This window comes from Sebastes fasciatus, chromosome 12 (genome assembly GCF_043250625.1).
Source record: "Sebastes fasciatus isolate fSebFas1 chromosome 12, fSebFas1.pri, whole genome shotgun sequence".
NCBI classification, from domain to species: domain Eukaryota; kingdom Metazoa; phylum Chordata; class Actinopteri; order Perciformes; family Sebastidae; genus Sebastes; species Sebastes fasciatus.
Window position 1 is genome coordinate 31,577,656 of NC_133806.1, and position 22,475 is coordinate 31,600,130.

General features: G+C 42.6%; 1 protein-coding gene and 1 long non-coding RNA gene across 5 annotated transcripts in view; both read right to left on the bottom strand.

Moving 5' to 3' along the window:
• LOC141779734 (nuclear factor of activated T-cells, cytoplasmic 1-like) overlaps nucleotides 1-22,475 on the bottom strand; it is a 151,304-nt gene that overhangs the window by 58,096 nt on the left and 70,733 nt on the right. The window contains exons 1-3 of one of the 4 annotated variants that reach the window (XM_074654727.1): nucleotides 7,767-8,346; nucleotides 3,464-4,568; nucleotides 167-326 (exon numbers count right to left, since the gene is read on the bottom strand). In XM_074654727.1, the coding sequence (XP_074510828.1) occupies nucleotides 167-326; nucleotides 3,464-4,568; nucleotides 7,767-7,866 (1,365 nt within the window). In that variant the 5' untranslated portion in view covers nucleotides 7,867-8,346. Of the gene's footprint in view, nucleotides 1-166; nucleotides 327-3,463; nucleotides 4,569-5,705; nucleotides 5,876-7,766; nucleotides 8,347-22,475 lie in introns of those variants that run through there. The other 3 variants (XM_074654730.1, XM_074654728.1, XM_074654729.1) reach the window with 3 other exon arrangements.
• The window catches only part of LOC141779735 (uncharacterized), a 100,977-nt gene that overhangs the window by 58,096 nt on the left and 20,406 nt on the right, over nucleotides 1-22,475 (bottom strand). The window lies entirely within an intron of this gene.

Here is a 22,475-nt window from a genome sequence, read left to right on the forward strand (position 1 = left end):
GGACAGAAAAAAAAGTTCCATTAATCAGTCAGAAAGCACTTCTCTGCTTGTTACCACTCTATGCCGTAATGACAGCAAATGATCAAACACACAAAGCTGATAAACACATGTGTGTACAGTGAATATAAAAGGCATTTTTCTGGCTCACACAGTGCTGGTGACATACCTGTACGACAGGGTGGCTGCCGCACAGCGCCTTCACCGCCCCTCGGCTGCCTTCGGTCTCGTAGTGGGCCCTGTGGTGGGACTTCGGCTGCACCTCGATCTGCAGGTTGTACGGGCCGGAGCAGGACGGGAGCTGCCAGTCAAGAGATGGCAGAGACGGGCTGCAATCACATGACACATTCTTATTAGGATAAAAAACACGAATGTCTGTTTCTTACTCTACCGCTGATTGATATCATAGTAACCTTTATAAGAAAGATTGACACTGTCTGTGGTAAACACTTGGTGTCTGGTTATTCTTTCCTGAATAACAGGAAGTTCTGTGACTAGCATTTCCAGGTTGCTTAGAATAAAATAATGGATAATAATTGTGTTTTTATGGATTTTTTTCCTCTATTTTATTCTACTCTATTCTTAAAGAGGACTTATTATGCTTTTGTGCTTTTCCCTTTACTTTAGTGTGTTACATAGTTTTTCGTTCATGTAAAAGTCCACGCCAAAGGAAGTCATTCTGCCCCACAGAAACACTGCTCCTGAACTACCTAAAACGCCTTACTTGAAGTCCCGCCTTTTTCTTCCGTAACATGGTGATGTCAGCAAGTAACACATTTGCATAATACCTGCCTAACGGCTAGTTTGGCACGCCCTAAAACAAAGCTAGTTAGAGCGGAGCTGGAGCGGAGTCCGAAGAGTTTTGTTCGGTTGACCAATAACAACAGAGTGGGCCAGCTGACCAATCAGAGCAGACTTGGCAGGAGCTCAAACAGAGCCTTTCAGACAGGGTGAAAAGAGGTGCAGCCGGTATGAGAAAAATACGTGTTTTTTAACATTAAAGCACGGAAACATGTTCAAGTAGAAATACAAGTATGAACGTGAAAATTAGCATAATAGGTCTTCTTTAAAACTGTAGTCACATTTGATTTGCCAAAGTAGGAGCAGCGAGGTTGCATTGCGGTTCCATCACTGGAATCAAAAAGTTCTAAACTTGCTTTAAATTAGATTCAAATCAGGACACTTTGGTGTCATCCAACTGGCTTGATCCTTCTCCATTCCATCATGGTCTGTAATCTAATCAATTGAAGTCATTCGTTGACGTGCGTAATTCCTCAGGCCTGGGTATAATAACATAATAATTAGTGGCCTTTTCTTTTTAAAAAATAAATGAGAGACGAATGTGCCCCGGTTAGAGAGCGGTGCGTTTTGTATTATGGCGTGACAGACAGGTGGAAACAGGCCGTTAAGAAAGTGACAGTGGGAGGAAAGACATTTCTAGGGCACAAAAACAAATCTCACACTACTGGCAATCAGCCTGTCCTTTGACACAATTATTATCCATTCCAAATTGATATAATTCTAAAGCACAGCGCCACTACTATCGAAGACAATGGCGTTATACCATGGAATAAGGTCAGCAGCACACCCTGCCTCAGAGCATGATATCTCTTTCTCAGAGCTACAGCTGGCCTCTCTTAACATCATTGTTCTCGAGATGGAGAGTCAGAGCTTCCCACGTGAACACCGTGGAGATATCTAAACCAAAACAAACATGTGCAAGACAATATTTCACTATGCCGGATGCCTGGTAAACTCAAAGCCCTGACCCGGAGGGTGGCTCAACTGAAAACAATCTCTGGCATCTCTGTGGAACTCGCGGGCTGTTTGTTGACCCAAAACGAACTGATTTCCCCCCGCGGGGCTTTATCTGCCCAGTCAGTGCATGACATCAGGTTAGCTACACAGAAAGAGATGGGCCGACGGCGCGACGGACCGCGGCAGCGAGCCGGCTGATTAACCCACAGACTGCTTCCCCTTCAGTCAGGCCTGTCACCAGTACTTCCTGTTGCTCGCTATCTTAATCAAACACTTGATTTCCGACAGGAGAGCGTGTTATTGGCTTGGGGGAGAAAAAAATGCCACGACGGACACAATTGAAAAAAAAAAAAAAAGCTTGTTTTGCTCAAAAGTCAAAATCAATGATATAGTCGAGTGCATGTGTGTGGGATTGTGTCTATATGAGTTTTTCTGTTTGTGTGAGGGTTGCTATAGCAACAGTGCCACACACATGCTGGGCAACTCCACCCTGTGAAATATGATTTATGAAATAGTTTTGATCTTCAAAGAGAACTCCTTTGGAAAGTGAAGAGTCTGCAACTTTTGGATTTCTTCCTTTTGATATGGCCTTTGAAGATTAAAAACTATAACCGAAATATTGCCCTTGCAATAAATTAACACTAAACATTAACACATTAAAGCAGCAGTAGGCGAGATTGGAGCAAATATGATTAAAAAAAGTTATTTTTATAAAACGGTCACTAGGTAATCTGAAAAAAATCATGTGCCTCTGTGTCCCCCGGTGTCCTCCGGTGCTCCTATCGGCATCTGTAAGATGTCACAGACCGGAGGAAAACAAGCAGTCAGAGCTGATCTGGAGTCTGCCGTCCAGCTGCCGTCTATGAGAGTCGGCTGTCAATCACTCGCGAACTCCGACCAAACGGTCAAACTAGGCAGTGCTAATCAAATATGAATCAATATTCAGTATTGTAATGCCTATTTCTCTCCTCAAATGATTTCAGAAACATCTTATAGTGTACTGTTTAGCTGTAAAATGAGAAGGTTTGTGACCCGGCAGCCATGTTGAGATCAAGTTGAGGAAATACCAAGCACCGCCCACCAGCCGGAGCACAGCCAATAGGAACGCTCAATAGGGACGCTCTCTCTCTGAAATGACCTGTGATTGGTGAAATTAAAGTATTCCTAAAGCAGAATGTGTCTGTCTTAATAAGTAGGCTACACCTGTAGGCAATTTAGACAAAAGACTGCTGGGTTAGTTTTAGGGTTTGACGAATATATCTGCTTTCGGCGATTGGCTGAGTACATCACAGGCTGTTTGTCATTTTATTTTGCTAATTTAATGGTCTGCCTCCGAAGAACTAGAGCCTTTCTGCCGCTGCTCAGCGGGCAGAGAGAGACGGGGGGAAAACAACGTGCATAGTCGGCATATTTTCACATTTAACTCGGTTTATTTTGACCATTTCATTTTTATTTTGGTGATTGTTGGAAAGGTCTAACCCAGACGGTTTTGGTGAGTTTTATTTAGATTCTGTTGAGTTTTAATGAAGTGTGTTTTACGCACACACAAACACACGCACAAATATATCAGCAATTGCCGGTTGTTGGGCTGAAGATGGCTGGTGGGAAAACTTTAACCTATTGCCCAACCCTAGTTGGCTTTACGCTGACTGGTTGGATTCGTAACTTTGCTACAGCACTACGGAGTTGCTGGACCGGTTCCACCTACCTGAGGTAAGGCTTGGGTTTAGACCAGGAGTACGGATGCTGGGGCACATCCAGGAACCCTCCACAGTAGCTCTCCTTCTTGAGGGCCAGACGGGAGGGGTAGTCCTCGTGGCAGAGCTCCCCATCGAGACCCAGCACCAGCCCATCGCCACCAGGCTCCAACTTCAGGCTCATGGCGGCCGCGTGGTCCAGCATGGTCTTCCGCGTCTTGATTGGGATTCCCTCCCCCATGTCCACCACTCCATCTGTGGTTAGAGCGTTGATGGCGGCCACGATGGCAGAGTTGGTGTACTGGTTGGTGTTGGCGAGCCAGTTCTCATCTGTGACACTGACCCTGGGGGAGATGTGCGGGGACGGGATGGGCGACTGTTGGGGCGAGCAGGAGATCTGACGGTAGGTGGTGCCGTTGAAGCTGTACTTTCTCTTCCCCATGCCGCCGCCGTTGACTCCGCCGCCTCCGCTGCAGGAAGGGGAGTTGGGCCTGGAGCCACGAGGTTGCGCCGGCCAGCCTTCCTCGGCCAAGGCTCCGATCTGAGGGGAGGTGGAGGGGGAGTGGTGAGGGGAAGCTACAGGGCCGCTGGCATGTGGGCAAGACATGAGCGAAGATGAGCCTTTGGGTGAGACGCAGGGAGATTGCCACGGGGAGTTCTGCGGGGAGTTGTCGTAGTTGTAGAAGCCGGACTCGTAAGAGGACGCCTCGGAGTTGCAGCTACGCGAGGAAATGCTACTCGCGGGGCTGAGGCAGGTGGGATCGCGGTAGCCGTCGGCATTGGGCAGCGTCAGCGTCACGATGGAGTTGACGCCCCGTTTGATGATGTGGTCCTCGCTGCTGCTCTCCTCTACCTCATCCTCAGGATACTGGCTGTAGGCAGTGATCTCAATACGGGGGCTCTCCAAAGCCGGGGCCCCGTTGGGTCTCAGGCCATGGGGCAGGTAGTAGCCTGATGCTGCGTGGTTATCATTTTGGAGGCTGTAGCCCGTCTGGTGGCAGGAGGAGACTGAGATGACTGGGCTGGACTGTAAGGTGTGGTACTGGGTGGCCAGACAGGGGTTGCCCATTCCCAGTGGAAGGGACAAGCTGACATTTGGTGTGTAGCTGTATGCATCTGAAAAGAAAGAAGTATATTGTAAATATATTGAAGCACAATATATGACAACATGCCATTACATTATGGCAGTAATTAACTCTGATTACATTTTAGAACAATACCCCTACACAAATCTGACCAACATGTCCCGCAGCTCCCTTCTTTATAAACATCTGGAGAAGCTTAGCAATCATCTCAAAGCAGTTACTGTATGTGGTTTGCTGTGTAGTCGCAACGTTGCACAGCCACTCTGTTTGTTTGATCAGTTCATCTGAGGCTCTATTTGGCACTCCCTGCTGTCATATGTACTCTACACGAATTCCTCCAGCAGCGCTGATGGATGCTTTATTTGATTGATTGCATCACTCACTGAGTGAATTAGGCCCTCCCCTGTGGAAAACTGACAGCACTCTCGCATCGCTCTGAGCTTGTGATTAAGTCAAAGGGAGTTTGCTGCAGCGTTACACACAGATGCGCCGCGGCACTGTACACACACAAACAAACAAAGGGGCACGCACGAGCGAGCGCGCAAGGAAATCACAGGCAGACAAGTGCAATGACACGCAGATCGGTGGAAGTGCATGTAGCCTAGCAGTTACCCTCGTAGCAGCTGGCTGCTGCTGCGTCACAAGTTGTAAACCTCATGTCAGCCTTTTTTTATTTACAATGTCAATGAGGGTAAAAGTGGTCAAAGAATGAACACCGTTGAGTCTGAAACCCCGGTGAAGGGGCATTCCCCTTTATGCAGCGTGCTATATCTGTTAACCACAATGCTGTGCATCACATGAAATGATGAATCTGTCACACACACCACATAATGTGTGGGTAGGCAGTCTAAAATTAGTTTATGAGCGTCTATTTTCAGAGGTGATTATGCGATGTGCATCAGACAAGTTCAATATGCCACAACATGAGTGAAGCCTAGGACGACTTTCAAAACCACAACTGACACATATTATTCACAAAACAAAATGTTATTGTAAAATTCTAATTAAACTTTTGTTTGGTTAGCAGAGTGCTAAATGCAGTCCCTTTTACAGCCTTTCGGCACAGAAACACACTGACTTCTGAAGTGTTTTTAATCCCAGTTGGCTACACACACTGTGCAATATACAGGACATACAGTAAATAAGAGCCTCCCTCCACTGTACCCACCTCTCTTAGGTTCACTCTGGACACCTTGGCTGTACTCAAACACATAGCTGAAATCAAACTCTTGCTCTTCATGCTGGAAACTCATCTCTCCGCCCCAGTGATTAAACACTAAGTTTCAACAGAAAAACTACAGTAGTGCATGCCCTCAGCTCTGTCTCCTCTGATGCTTTTCTCCTCTGGTTCACCCTCTTCTAGTGCTGAACGGAGGATAATTCCCTGCCCACTCCAACCCGGTGTGACACACCTCCTTACTTCAGGCCCGGCTGACTTTGCTCAGAGTTGCAGCTGTTATTCTTTTTCCTTTTGAACGCCGCAACAAACTTGACTTCTTCTACCACCCACTCAAACACACACACACACATACACACACACACTGACTGGGGCTTTCACTCTTGTGTGCTGCATGAAACTTGGGCTCTTTCCGGGTCACACGTCTGCTGAACTAACAACATTATAGACCAGATCATACAGTAATTTGTGGGGTGAAACAAATGAAAGAAAAAGAAAATGACTGCACTCATGCACTCGGGGAAAAGCCTCTACAATTGTTTGCAGTGTGCATTAAAAAAATGCGGTGAGATAATGTGAAAACACAGACTATCACACAGATTATAGCGTGCTCTTTCTGTCCCCCACAATTTTTCTCAATTATGCTATCACGATCAAAAACACACTCTTACCACAACCAAACCAGTGTGACTAAAGAATGGACGGGTTTATGTGCAGGGATTGTGGTCGAGGCCGGGCTCAGACTGACGGGACCTCAGGGAGAGATAGGTGGTCGCCCACAGAAGTCATCTGCAGCCTCTGGAACTAAGAACCCAGGGGCCACTTATCACACATGGCTGACTATGGGCTATGGCAAAACATCAGTAAAATGTGTGTGTGTGTGTGTGTGTGTGTGTGTCTGAGTTTATGCATATGTGTGATAATAAAGCAGCCCATGGCATATTGCTGAAGCTGCGTGTGGTTAAGCACGTCTCATTGTCAAGCAAGCTACCCGGGATCCCTGAACGCACACATCACAGCTCTCTCTCTCTCTCTCAATCCCTCACACACACACACACACACACACATACACACACACGTCTGTTACCAATTATACGGCTTAGGACTGAGGGACTGAAATGAATAATAATAATACAGCCCGCACCCGTCAGTCTGAAACCTCAAAGACAAAATGAAATTACCAAAATCCACAAAAAAGACAGTTGCATCAGCACTGGGAGACTCTGTGAATTATGACAAGACAGACTATCAATGGCTTCTGATGGAGCAAATCTAATTTTGCTACCATAAAACGCAGAATCAAAGAGCCTTAAAAAAAACAACAAGCCTTTCCTTCTAAATGGCAAACTGAGGCTGAATCATCCTCTGAGCCAAAGTAAAGTATCTCTAAACAAGGCACAGAAGAACCTTAAGCAACCCCTGATGTTGCTGTTGTTCTACTGCTGAACTCTGACCTCGCTATGCACAGGGGGAATAGATAATCTCCCTGATTTTTAATTTGAACATCTTATTAAGAGGGGGTGCAGGTGACAAGCAACATTATTTGCACATGATGAGAAGCACCTGCAGAAACAGCTGGAGACACCTAATGGTGTGGATGTTAAATGGGTGCATGCCACTCAGTATACTTTAGTGAGTGCTAATTTGCAGAGCAAAAGGTGCCATTTATTTGGTGACATCTTTAGAAAAACAACTGTCACACCATCATTGCAAATTATTAGTTTAAACTTGTAATAAAAAAAGTAATTTATCAAAGTGACAAAATAATAATATACTGTCAGGCAGTGCTCAAGTTTGTACCAAGATATTTGCAGGTGGATTTATTTATTTATTTTTATTTAAAAAGAAAAAAGAAAAAAAGAAAGTAGTTCACCCAAGCTGACAGCCCTTTCCTCTGTAATATGAGTTTACCAAATGCTTGACCCAGACTTTACAGTATATAAGCTATCAATATGTATTATAGGTGTAAACACATTTTAATATACAGCAGTATTCAGCCACGACAGCAGATTGACATCGGAGTGCTGGTAGAAACATGAACATATCTCTTACCTTCTTCTGCAGACTTCATCTCGGCGGTGAGTCCCCGCTCCGTCACACCGGCTCCAAAGCTCAATTTGGGATTGACGCTCAGGCAGAAGGGATCCTGCATTCAACAAGCGATGCGCAACTTTCTCCGGCTGTGAGACTGTTCAACTGTCTAGATCACTTCACTCACAAATACCATCAAATAAAAGCATAATTCGCAGCGAAAGTTAAAGCAAAGCGAGTGTAACAACTTGGACGCGCACACCGCGGTGGACGGGAGGAGAGAGAGAGAGATCTAGTGGATGTGGAGAGACCGGCTGCAGGTATATAGTGTAGAGGTGAGTTTGCCTCTCTTCAGCTTCAATGAAGGCTTTTTCAAGAGTGTCCCCAGGTCGATGACGCAGGGCGGTTTGTCAGAGGGGCCGGCTCCGGAGCTTTTAAAGCTGGAAAACACCCTCCGTCCGACCGACAGTCAGCGCGCCGCCCATCCAGGGATGACGCGACCGCTCCTGCAACCTCCTAGAGCGGCTGATGAGGGCTGCTAGCCCGGGATCCCTGAGGTGGAGGTGGGAGGTGTGTGTGCTGTGTGCTGTGTGTGTGGGGGATTGTGTTTGTGTGTTAGAGAGAGAGAGAGAGCGAGAAAGAGAGAGAGACTCTGCCCCAAAGTTTATTCTACAGTCGCAATTTTGTTTTCTTTTTCCATCACCCATCCAGCAGTTACTGCCACTAAAGCTGTCCACAGTAGACTATTCATATGTATTCCTATAATTACATTTAAATTATACAATAATGTATACAAGTCACAATGCTAATTGGCCATAAGTTGCATATATATACAGTATATAAAATATTGAATTGAGATTAATTGCAAATGAATCACACATTTTTTTATTTTTTTCAAAATGTACCTTAAAGGGAGATTTGTCAAGTATTTAATACTCTTATCAACTTATTATGGGAGTGGGCAAATATGCTGCTTTATGCAAATATATATGCATTTGCATTACTGGAAATCAATTAACAACACAAAACAATGACAGATATTGTCCAGAAACCCTCACAGGTACTGCATTTAGCATAAAAAATATGCTCAAATCATAGCATGGCAAACTGCAGCCCAACAGGCAACAACAGCTGTCAGTGTGTCAGTGTGCTGACTTGACTATGACTTGCCCCAAACTGCATGTGATTATCATAAAGTGGGCATGTCTGTAAAGGGGAGACTTGTGGGTACCCATAGAAAACCATTTTCATTCACATATCTGGACGTCAGAGGTCAAGGGACCCCTTTGAAAACGTCCATGACAGTTTTTCCTTTCTAAAATTTAACGCAAGTTTGGAGCGTTATTTAACCTCCTTCACGAAAAGCTAGTATGACATGCTGGTATCAATAGATTCATTAGGATTTTTTTTTGTTTCATATGATACCAGTATCTTCACTCTAGCTTTAAAACGGAGCAAACTCCTCCTCACTCTTCCTCAGTAGATAAAGTTTGCTCATGCAGTTGTCATGAAGATTTAGATGTTAAATTGCCAATTTTTCTTCTACGATGGCTTAAATTTTGACACTGAATTGACATTTTATGAATGATATTATATGATTAAATATCACTACATGGTAGTTTCTCTGGATGGTCAATAAATCTGATGTAATTCCATCATTCTTGTTAGTTTGCCGGCTATAAACTTACCATAACTCAGTGGCAGCTACTGTATATTATTAGGATCATTTCCCCCATGTTTTTCTGTAGCTGACCCTGACCTGTGACGTCCCTACAGAGGAAGGAGAGGAAGAGGGGGGTCTCCTACACCAACAACAAGGTATCCCATTGCAGTACTTCTACTGATACGACTATAATGTCCTTCCTCGTTAATGCTGGCAACGGTGTTATTATATCATCATCCACATTATTCAAACATTCAGCGTATCCCCGTGATGAAAATCAAAACACGACTGCTATCGAATATCACTTCCAAATGCGTTTTCCTCATGTTTGAGGGAAATACGGTTTCACAGATTCGCCCAAAATAACCATCCTGAACCACCGGGAGCACAAACACGCCGCGTTCCCCGTCTCTGATTTCCACCACTTTGTATCAAGTCAGTCCCCCGTGAATCTGCGGGCACGCTGCCTTATGTGCTTTGCCTGCGTTAAGGGAAAATACTGAGGTTCACTTTTCAGCTTATTGCCTTAATTGCGCTCCTATTACCATTTATCAAAGTAATAGTTCCCATTGTATGACTTTGTTGTGATATTTTGGGGTCAAAAAACTGCTAAAACTGATACAGAAAGGTGAAAACACATGGAGGTGTTGTTATAGATATGGCTGACACATGTTATAGAGTTTAAATAACACGCACACAGATATGTGTATATTATTGTTAAGCATTAAAGGGGACATATCATGAAAAACACATTGTGCACAGCTGGGTATCTGGAGTGCCTACCAACCCACAAGCTGTGAAATAAGACGACCCTGACAGTTTTTTGTGGGCTGCCTAGATCAGAAAACAGGTAATTCAACAAGCCAGTCAGATTTGGCTCCCCTCCTCTCCCCTTCCTATGTCACAAGATGAGCAAGGCCTGCACAAAATCACCGGCGATTAGATTTGTGTCCCACTTGATCCTGACTTGCTCTGACGTCACGCACACATGGGCATCGATAACCTCACGAGATCAAGGCGGCCGCAGTTGCTCTCCACCAATTGCAAGACCCAGGGCATGATGGGAAACGCCTGGCAGTTGCCCAGTCAAAGAGCTGATTGGCTCTTAGTTTTGACAACAAACACCACATGTTGTAGAAAGTCCTAACTTTCTGTATAATATTTAACACTATGTCATGTTGTGCAATGAAGATTTCATCTGTTAACAAACATATCTTGTGTGGTTGATAATAATAATAATAATAATAATAATCAAGGTTATTTATATAGTACTTATCAAAACGAGTACTCATTATAATGTGCTTTACAAGGCGGACAAAAAAATAATAAAGGATAGAATCCAATGCCAGATACACGCACATTTCCACATAGATTTACAAACAAATATAAATAAATCCGAACGTGGTCTGCAAACTACAAGTGGCCTACAGATCAGATCTAACAGGATGTAACTATTCCTGTGACTTCCTGTAGATTCTTTGAAGGCTGCTGGAAACGGATGGAAACTGTCCTACTTGACCGCAGCTTTTTGTCACCGCCCCCTGCTGCTGCCGCCTGACATATCGCCCACAGCTTTTGCAAAGGTCCATCGTATTTTTCTCTCACACAAATCAGAGCAGACTGGGCTTTTTCAGGAGGGAGTCTTAAAGAGACAGGCGCTAAAACGGAGCGTTTCAGACAGAGTGAATACAGGTATATTCAGACAGACAGTATGAGAAAATTATGTGTTTTTAGAACATTAAAACATGTAAATATTTTCTAGTAGTAACCCCAAAATACAAGTATGAACCTGGAAATGAGCACGATATGTCCCCTTTAAATCCCACTTTATCTTCGGCTGCCAACTGCGGTAATTTCCTAATAGGAGCACTGAAGCAGTTGGCAGAATAATGGACAGTGTGAGCTCACACTGATAAATTATGTTTTAATTTGTAATGATAATGTGTCATTATGATACTTGATGGGGCTTTTAAAATTAACAGAGTCTGATGAGTGGTACCGTTGAATGCATATCTTTTGGCACTGAAAATAGAGTCTCCATTATGTGGACTACAAATACTATGGAAATGATAATGACAAGTAAAAAAACAAAAAAACTCCATATAACAAGTAGGAGTATTATTGAGTGCTGGTAGCTGCCATGAGTGCAATTAACAATGGCTTAGACAAGCTACAGTGTAATTCCCTTTGAACGGGGGCCAGATTTAAAGAGAAAAATGACTCCCGTGAGTCTGAAATGTAGCTGGCGAGCTCGAGGATGATCACACATAATCAGAAGCAGACTGTGTTTGGGGGCAGGCGGGCTGCGGGGCAAGCGTGAGCAGACTGCACGGGGGGAGAGTAGTAATAGTACGCTGTGTTTTCTTTGCCTACAGTAGCTCTCCGGCGTCAGCTGCGGCTTGGCCGATGTGCACGTGTGAGCTCAAAGATGAAAAAGCAGCATCACGTAGTTTAGGAGATGAATTATGATACAAACCGGCGGTATAGGAAAAAAAGTATAGCTGCAGCACGACTGATTGGCACTGTCAGTGGGATGGGCTCACCCTGGTTGTTGAACAACTTTAAAACCCTGTGGTGTGGCACGGTTCAGTGGCAGTCTGAAGGCTTATCTTGATGGATTCTGTGCTACTGAGTAGAGCACCATTAGCTGTAGTGTCTGTCAACAATAGTCAGAGCACTTCAGACCATCTCTACAGCGACAGACATCAGGTCATTAAGCAGTCTATACGTCATTAAAGAGAAAACCTGATGCCGGTGCGATGCTTCTCATAACGTATGTAAGTAGCTTTACCTTCTCCTCAGGATCAGTTCGTAAATCTTAGCGGTGTGATTCAGGCTCACGTTCAAATCCCCGCCACACTTTAACTACACATGAGGTAAGGTTTTTATGTAAAAAACATCCATACTGAGAGTGTGTTGATTTGCCAAAATACACCCTACAGTGTTGTTGGACACTTCTGCACTTGCAGGAAGGGCCAAACCGTAACTTAACGGAGGTTCAAATCCAGAGTGTGTCCTAAACAGCGGCGAGTAAGAAAGCTGTTAGGTGATTTTCCTTCCTTCCTCTTTCCTGGTTGCAAAGTCACCACAGATGGGCAAAGTAACATAAGCATGCTGTGTGTGAGAGTTAAACTTTAAAAGAAAGTTTTCTCTGAATGGCATTTGGAGATACCACATTACAAAGTGCAGCTTTTATATGCATTATACTGTAAAATGCACCATTCATGCTACTATTGCCAGTCTCTCATCTGTTATCTCTACTGCTGCAGGAATATTTTGTCAGAATAGCAACTTTCTCAAAGTCATGTGACGCAAATCTCTCCACTTCTCGTGAAATGTAATGTATTAGCTATTTAGGATATTAACATTCTTCAAATACGCACCATTATCTTTTAAAGTGAAGCATACATGAATACAGATTTGCCAGAAAACGTACTTACTTATTGACAGATTCTCTGTTGTTGTCTTTATACAAAATGAGACTCAAAAGTGCTCTGATGTCAAAATGATTTTGTATAGAATAATCTTGATTTTGTCTTCAAAATGTTTTCGTTATCTAAAGCAGCCTAACTTATGATAAGTATATGTAATTATCCATTTACATATCTAGAAATGAATAATTTGATTTTTTTTACTAATCATATATAAGATAAGCAAAAGATATATAAAGATATGCTTATTGATATGTTAATTGATATTTTATTTTGCATCGCTATTTTTTTATATACGTTTTTTCTCTCTTTTAGGTGAGGTTTTCAGATAAACCCGTAATGGGTTTCTATCTCCCCTGCACATATTTTATTACCAGCTGCAACAGTGATGCTGGTATTCTTTTCACCTTGTGAGTCTGTGTGAGTCATCTGGGCAAAATGTTGTCCTGGAGACACCGACTGCAGCAGGAACCAACACAGAGGCACTTTGGAGTATTTTGCCAGGTGTTTCTATTTCTGTCTGTCTGTCTGTCTGTGGACAGATGTCACAGCGATAGCTTCGCAACCGTGCAAAATACAGTCATGAAACTTTACAGGTGTTGAGATCAAAATGAAGTTTGAAGATTGGTGTGATCCAAGCAAGGGCGTTGGAATAAGGGGGATAGGAAGTGGGGAAGAGGTCATTGGCTAGGGATGTCACAAGGAGCATACTTCAGTACCAAGTCTATGCCAAAATTCAGAAAACGTGACGGTACTCGTTTCTACAGTACCGTAGGTACCGTCAGGGCTCAAGACCATCGGCATCCCATCGTCCCACTGACAATAGAAAATAGATTTGGGACAGAGTGAACTCACTATAGATGCATCCAGGGGATGCACCCTATTATTTCCCTGATAACGCTACACTGCGACAATAAAAATCAGTGTTGACATCGGCAGGCAGAAAGCTAGGTAACGTGAGCCGTTAGCTCCATGCAGGACTGTGCTGCTTATCGGCTGCTAACAGCTAACGTTAACTAGCTCTCGTCCCGCTGATTTCAACACGGGAGATGCCATAGATTTACATTATGATGCATTCAGGCTAAGGAGAAATGAGTATCGGGCAAAGGTAAATTCAAATTCAAACGTTATCACGATGTGTTCAAATGTAATCTTGTAAAACTTTTGGTGAGAAACTTGAATAAATCCAGCTGTTTGAAGGAGATGTTTTCACAGCAATACAAAATATATAATACAGAGAGAATTATGACCAACTTTCTAAGAAAAAACTGTTGTCAAACGGTATTTGTGTGTATGTTGAAGTATGTGGGATTTATTGTTTTACTTTAGCTTTTTACCGTGGTATCGAATTGATATCGTGAATCATCCCCCTCCCCCGCTCCCGACTTTACGCCCCTGGCCCAATTCGGCGTCACGGCTGGTGTGATCCCATCCCAAGATGGTCTCTAGCTTCTCTTTACTTTTTCTCTGTCTGATCTTTCTTTTTAAAAATGTAAAAATAAAAACATAAAACAAAACCATAAAAGCTCTAAACAGGTTGAAAGCAGCATCCGGAAAGAATTCGCCTTCGCTTCACATCTTCTCTGGAAATGTTCGATTGTAATTTATTGCGCCACTACATCTGGCCCTGTGACACTGCAAGTACTGAGCAGCCACAACATGTCTGCGGAGAGCATTACTACAACGTCTCGCGCTCAGATTTATGAGCGGCTCGCTCCTCGCTCGCGTGTTGCACAGAAAATGATCATTGCTCGTGTCTTGTAAACAGACACATGCTGCTTTTACATTTGCACAGATTGAGATGTTGCTGTCGTGTTTTGCTGTTTTTCCTTATGTTCCACTTCAGAAAGCATGGCTATTCGTGACACACACACATCATGATGTTGAGGTTGCCCTCCTGGTTGCTGCTATTGGTGTATTGCTTCAGTATGATGCATTACTGTCAAGGGCCAGGAAATCTTTGCCAGTCGTGCTGATGATATGATAAATGACAAGAGTGGGATTTCAGCACGAGTGCTGTACTTAATGCCAGTTTCTATAATGTTTACTACCAGTGGTTTGGCCCGGGAGTCCGGCTACATCTTGGCATGGCCAAGAACCGTTTCTTAGAACCTTCCATAAAAAAAATTACATGTAAATGATGAACCAAAAGTTGACAGGTACAAATCACATATAAGGCTCTCCAAGCTGTGGGCTCACTCTTGTCATTTTTGTTTGTCTAGACACCAGGAATGCTGCCATTTGGAGGGAAAAAAAGAGAGCTGGAGGCAGATATTAATATGGACATGGACACTAACAAGACACGTAAACCGAGAGAAGCGGAGCTAACGCTGGGGTGAATCCCTGCGATACATACAATTCAAGGCTGCAAACCCAAGCTCTTCCCTCAAAGCTGCACGCTTAATCCTCTCCTTTTACAACATATAATTCATGTTTGACATATCCGGGGAAATGTGCACAACTGGCATCTTAAGTTCCCCTACACTATCATTATCTATTTTCTGAGTTTTTCTATGAGCCATAACTTGAATCGGGGCAGCTTTTAATAGCTGTAAACACTCATTTTGTGCGCACTCTGTTGATACAAGTTGTGTTACTCAGCCGCATTGAACCCTGCAGCGGCTACAGACGGGATCACCAGTCATCTCTTTTGATTGCAGTCTAATATGAGCGGCGATGGTGTCTGCGGTTAATGAAGGCGAGTTGTGAATGGCTGTGGTCAGGCTCATCCTTTGGCATGAGTGTAAGCACACACGCACTACACACTTCCCTACTTCTCCTTTTCCCTTTGTTAGTATGTAGACGTATAGAGGTGCATACTTGAGCGCTCACAATGGAGAACTGCTCGGAGCTATCTTAGGCATGTCTGGACACCGCTGTATGTTTAGCTACTGGGTTTTTTTCAGAGATTCCTCTTAAGAACAGGAAGTAACGTACATGTCTGGCTTTCCAAACCAAAGGAGCAGGGCTGTCATTGTCACACGGCCATTGACTAAGACTCTAGAGAATAGGGAAGGGGCACTTTGTCATGCTTGTTTACATGATACACTTCAGATAGTTTGCAGTTGTTGCAGGTTTGGTATGATAAGTGAGATTAATATAACACTTGAAACGATTGCTGCCCACTTAGACTTGATATGCTGCAACTGTGCTTCATCATAAAGTCACTTCAAGAGGCGATAGACCTTTTTAACCCTTTAACGTCCTCACTAAGAAAAGAGCAATAGAAAAATTCTCTCCTTGCACAAACCACGTACCGTTATCGTGCTAGTAATAGGTCAGTGCACCAACATATGTCAATTTGTTACCATGGAAATAATAGTATTATCAGTACTAGTATTATTTCCATGTATTTATTAGATTTTAGATTATTAGATTATTTGATATTCACCATATTTACAGTAGGCTACTTTGAAAACATCTCAGAAATGACATTTTCTCATCAAATATATAATGGAATAACATTAAATATATGATATTAACAAATTATATTAACAATAGTGAATGATCATTTTTTTTTATTTCATAAAAATGACCTATACTTTAACCACTAAATGGCAATTTAACCGTTTGGTCGAGCATGTTTTTAGACACTAAAAAAATAATAATTATGTATTAAATTATTTCAGCATATACTGTATATAATGGAAGAGCATTAAATGTACCATATTAACAACAATGAATGATCAAATTATTATTTCATTTTTTTTAGTAGTAAATAGTACATTTTAATAACTTTATTAGCTTTACTAGCTTTACCATAAAAGGACAACTGAACTGTTTGGTAGGGCATGTTTTTAGAAAATGATTTGACCCTTATTAGACTCGTTTTAATCAAGTTACGTAATTCTGTTCAGTAAGGCCTCTGAAACTATGATATATCGAAAAAAATATGCCTACCTTTGAAAATTCGACCAAACCAGAGTCCTCATGTCTGGGGAGACTTTTTTATTGCTAACTTCCTGTTAGGAGGCAAACAGAAAAGGCGTGTTATTAACAGACACAGCGACATCTAGTGGATATTTGTAGCATAACATACCTAAACCGAGTGGTAGCGACGAAGTTCAACACATTTTTCAATAAGATATAGTGACTCAAAATTTGCTCTACCAAACAGTCGAGCATTTTGCGATTAAAGGGTTAACAAAATAACACAAAAACATTATTGATGGAAACATGTCGTAAATATATCTATAATACAAAACCCTCAATCCAAGCCAGCAATGACTACAAGAGAAAACTAAATCATAAAAGTATGATAATGCTGTGTATTGTTTGTTATTGTCTAGATTAAATACAGCTCCACAGGGTTGAAATATCTGCACATTGTTTTTTTAACTAATGACCTATTATTGCACCCTGTCAGGGCTGTTTTCCTCTTTTGCTGACAGTGTGAGATGTGATAACAGCTCCACCATGGGTACTGTATCTTACCCACATGTGTAGCTAATTCAGAACCTGTGGCCAATAACAGCTTCTATAGGTCAAAGACATATGACCTGTGAGACAATTTTCCTACATCACTCCTAACACAGATAATTACTCAGGAAAGACATCTGAGGAGGGCCATATTGTCAGTTTCAAACCAAACAGTGTGATAGAAGCTTTGTTTTGTTTTTTCTCTCTCCCTCTACCAAAATGTCTATCCATTCAGTTTTGTTGCAATCCTAGTAATGGTTATGGGATTATGAGGGCGGATGGTTTCATTTTTTTAGCCTATGACTGTCACATCCAGGTCCATTATGGTGATTTAAACCCAAGCATATATGCCAAGGCCATTTTTACTGCAGGGGCTCTCCAGCTTGGCTGCTCTACATTAAAACACATTTATATAGTCCAACACAGCCAGGGTCCTGCTTATACGAAAGGGTCACTCACACAAATCTGAGCTCAATCTCCCGGCGTCTTGAATCATTTTGTCGACTAAAGGCTGAGAGGTGATTTGTCACAGGCAGTCACTGTTTCCATTGCTGTTTTATCTAACTACAAGATGACAGGACAGGAGGTTTAGTGACGTATATTCCATTTAAAGAAAACTCAGTGAATTCCAAATGCATAAACACAAACACAGCGAACGTGTATATTATTGAATAACACGCACGATGAACCTGCATTACAGTTTTTTCTTATGCTGACTGACAGTTTTTGGTGCATCATTCAAGCATTCACCAAACTGGAGGCTGCATGGTGCAGAGGATCAAACATTCCCTCTGCTGCTTCACAATTATTAATGACATCATTAATTGTACATAAATTTGATCCTATGACTCAAATAAACATTTAAAAGGAACAGTTTGACATTTTGGTAAATGCTCTTATTCGCTATCCTGCTGAGAGTCAGGGGATACGATTGATGCCACTCTCATGTCAGTTCATTATGAAGCTGGAACCAGGGGACAGTTAGCTTAGCATGAACACTATGCAGGGAGAAACAACTAGCCCGGCTCTGTCCAAAGGTGAAACAAAATCTGCCTACCAGCACCTCTAAAGCTCACTATTTATGTTGTATTTGGATTGTTTAATCTGTACAAAACCCAAAGTAAAATGGGACAGCGACTTCCTGGAGTCTTGTTACCATAAGGTTGCAAGGCAACCTGTGAAGACTCCAGGAAGTAGCTGCTCCCAACCAAGAAACAGTCTTGCAAATAGCAACCGTGTTTCCAGTCTTTATGCTAAGCTAAGCTAACAATCCTCTAGCTCCAGCTTCATAATGGATAGATATTCAAGAGGGGTATCAGAATCAGAATCAGTTTGATTTGCCAGGTACATACATACAAGGAATTTGACTCCGGTTTTATGCATCTCACTTTACATCGGAGTTAGTGGAAAGCTTGGTGCGTCTCATACAGCCGCTAAAGGCTGCCTTGTGCGTCCGTATCAAGATGTCAAGGACCACTGTCCGAGCGTCGGTATTTGACGCCCTGGGAGTGAGACCAGGTTGACACAAATGTTCAACTATTTATTTTTAAAATGTGTAGGTCTAGTGGGTGGAACGGTGGGTGGAATTGTCCTTTAATAACCAGTAAAATTATACAAGTAATAGCCAGATTTACTTCACATTTCACATTCATCTCTGGGGCCATCAGTTTGTACATTATATTCCCCCATGAGGCTTGTTCACATTGTTCTTATGACTTCTGTCAAGATGCTGAGGTCCATGTGTCCATTTACTTGTTTGTCTGTGAGCTCATAAATTTCATTTTCCATCATTATTGACCTGATTGGCATGAACTTTACTGTGTGCACTCAAAATCTCAAGCAAAAAAGAGCTAGTTTTGGTGACTCTATGACCTTCTTTAACTGGCACCATATCAAGCCAACCTTTCAGTTTATATCTCCTGAGTCTTTGGTCATAAAGCACACAATATTTGCTGTGTGCTTTCCCGCTCCCAATGGGAGGAAATATATTGATTTTGGTGACCTTTTTGCGAACGCCGCCAGCATGCCAAACTTTGGCGACTCTGAAGTAGTTACTCAGTCATCTACACATGGCAATGCTGACTGTGAGAGAAACTGAGTTGATCTTTAGGCCATGTTTGAGGCCTCTGCTCTAACCAGCAATTGAGCCCTGTTCTTCTGGGTGACTAAAAAAAAGAAATGCATAATAGTTCAGTCCAATAAGTGATAGGTCCCTTTAAATTAATCATGTCCAACAACATTCTGCATTTCCTCCTGATTGGCTTAGATGGGGATTCACGATCATTCACAGAGGACAAAATGTTCACTTCCTTAAATGTTGACTGGATATAGAGACCGGATGTGCTGTCACACTAACTGATGCTTTTGTCCAATCAGTTTTGGATTCCTCCAAACTGTCCACATGTTTCACATTTCAGAGGAGCAGCTTGTGTTTGCACCCTCTTTAACTTTGCCAGACAAGTAGGACACTCATTTTTCAGGGACAAGTTGAAACAAGATCCCATCCATCAGGTTATTGTGCTGCATTCTTTACCTCATTAGTTCAAGTTTAACATGAGCAATATGATTATCATTCATGAAATCTAAAAGAGTGACAGCGGATTGACAGGAGGAAGACGTCAACTGAAGTTGGTGTCCTTCAATGCTGCTGCAGAGGTATGATTTACACGTAGAGACCCAGAGAAAGCTTGAGGCGGGCCACTTCCACTGCTGTTACTGTGATTCTACAGTATGACCTGTCCTTGGTGTTGGTATTGACATGTCATAAAAAGATTAAAAATAGCTCGACCCTGGCTTACAGTGCTGCAGCAAGTCACACTCTGATCGGCTGACAGTCGTTCTGACGGAGGAGTCTGAGGAGAAAAATAAGCCCTGCTGGACATTAATGTGGAGGTAGGGGAGGGGGTGGGGGGTCAACCAAAGGACCAACCACCCGTCTCCTTCCTCTCCTTTTCCTGTCTCTAGTCCATGCCTTCCTCTATCACGGCCCCTCTGATGGGATCCCCTCTTCTGTTTCCTGCTGTTTGTGTGGGTTGCTTGGAAACCGTGGCAGCTGGCCAGTTGGGATTTTTTTTCTTTTTACTGGTGTGACTAGGGGGGTTGGGAGGTTAGGAGGTCAGCATATGGGTGGGATGCTTTACGGTTTTTATGTTGGCATTTTGATATATGGGTAAAAGTAATACCCCGTTCCACTAAACTGGATTGTCCTCCTCTTTGACCTTAAAATAATGCGTAAATAACAGTATTTAAATGTAATACATAGTATTATATTGATTCAAGTTATAGAATTAACTTTTAAAAACACAATTTATTCTTGTTCATATTAGTGGTTGGTTATTTTATGATTATTATCAACTGTTCCTACTTTACCAAGCAGCACAGGTACTGTCGGGGGGGGGACTCAGGAGGGGAACATGGGTACCCCCATGTTTGAACACACCGCAGCAGAAATGCCCTCTTGGATGCCCCTATAGTAGATAAAACATGATAAAGTGGCCTCTACGGTGCTTTTCCAGTAGAGAAAACGCGATGAAGTGACCTCTGGGGTGGCCTTAAAATTGCGAAAAAAAACATGAATCAATGTCATATAAGACAACCCTACATGCCGGAGAACTTTCTGCATGCTGGTGCCCTTTTTTTGCTTGAGTCAACCACTGACTTGTGCCATCGTAACTTGGTTTCATCAATAACATCTGCCATTGTTCTCTTCTAATATAACTTTTCTAACTTTTTATCTGTAACCTCTGTGGTTTAAAAAAATCGACACTTTTCGGTCTTCTCTGTCCTGCTGGTATTGTCTAAATTAGCCATTATTATTAACTATTATTCGACTCGGCTACGGACTGGCGTGACATTTAACCATGATGGTCTAGGGCTAACGGGAACAGTGTCCGTTAAAGGCAGCTAAAAACAAATATTTAATAAACTGGATTGTTGCTATTTAACATACTTATCTGAAGATATAGAGATCACATGACATACTATTGAGTGAGACCCTTAGTTCAACTAGGTTCATGATTTTAAATGTTTTTCTTTTACTTCTGGAACAGAACCAGAAGTTCCAGGATGACTTTGGCTCCCTAAAAGGTGATGATGTGTCACTGTTATGTTTACAGATTACTGTGTTGCCCCCCAAGTGCTAAAGAAAAAGAACAATGAATGCAGGCTTAACCCAGAGTCCCAATTTTACTTTAATATCTTTTTTTTTTATCATCTTGTAACAATAATTACCATAATTGTGATGTGCTAAAACTTAAACTGCTAAAACTAAAAGTAATGACCCTTCTTATAATTTAGACCATACACTGTTCAACATGTGCACACAGCGACAGCACACACTTGTTAAAAATGTAGTGATTCACACGGTGTTATTAGTCAGCCCTCTCCTTTGATTCACCCCCATCTGGCTGTGATACGGCCGGGGCGAGAATGTGTCACATGAGGAATAAGCCACATAGTGTGACGCTCTAGTGTTGGACCGAACGACTGCGGCGAGGCCGAGGCTTGACCTTCAACCCCCCCTCACATCACCTGTGTACTGATAGATGTCAGGTTTACACCAGGCTGTGTTCTGCTTTTTTAAGGCCTTTACAGGGTTTAACAGCAACCACACATGCATTTAAAAGCAAGTGTTCAGTGTGCACGACACACACAAATTAAATGTGTCTGGATAAAAAACCCTCATCAGGTCAGAATGACTCACGAGTGAATTCCACAAACCAACACATTCATACACACAAGAGGAGAAACTGTTTTCCGTTTCTCTCAGTCCATTTTACGCCATTAAAACTCTGTTGAGATGAAACCAGACATAATAAAGTGCCGCTCCGCAGGGAGAGAACATGCTGCCCTGCTGTGGATCCATCTGAAGTCATTCCCTCCAACCCGGCGGGCCTTAAGCGTCTCCCCAGTTTCTGGAAACCCGACCCGGCAGTGTGTTTTTCACTCGAATCCTACAGCGGTGTTCCCGACCTCAGACAGTGATCCCAATCAGGAGGAATACCCTGATGCTGCAGTTTGGACCCTCGACGCTGAAACCAAATAGTATAATCGCGTAATGAGGGATCCCTCTCCAGGAAACATACTCCAGTAGGAAAACTGGCTGCTGCTCCTGCTGATAACTCGCATGGTTTATTATAAAAGCATCATTTTAGTAAGTAATAGTCTCAATTACCATTTTGTATTCGATGACTGTTTGGGATCTGGGATTCATTTTTC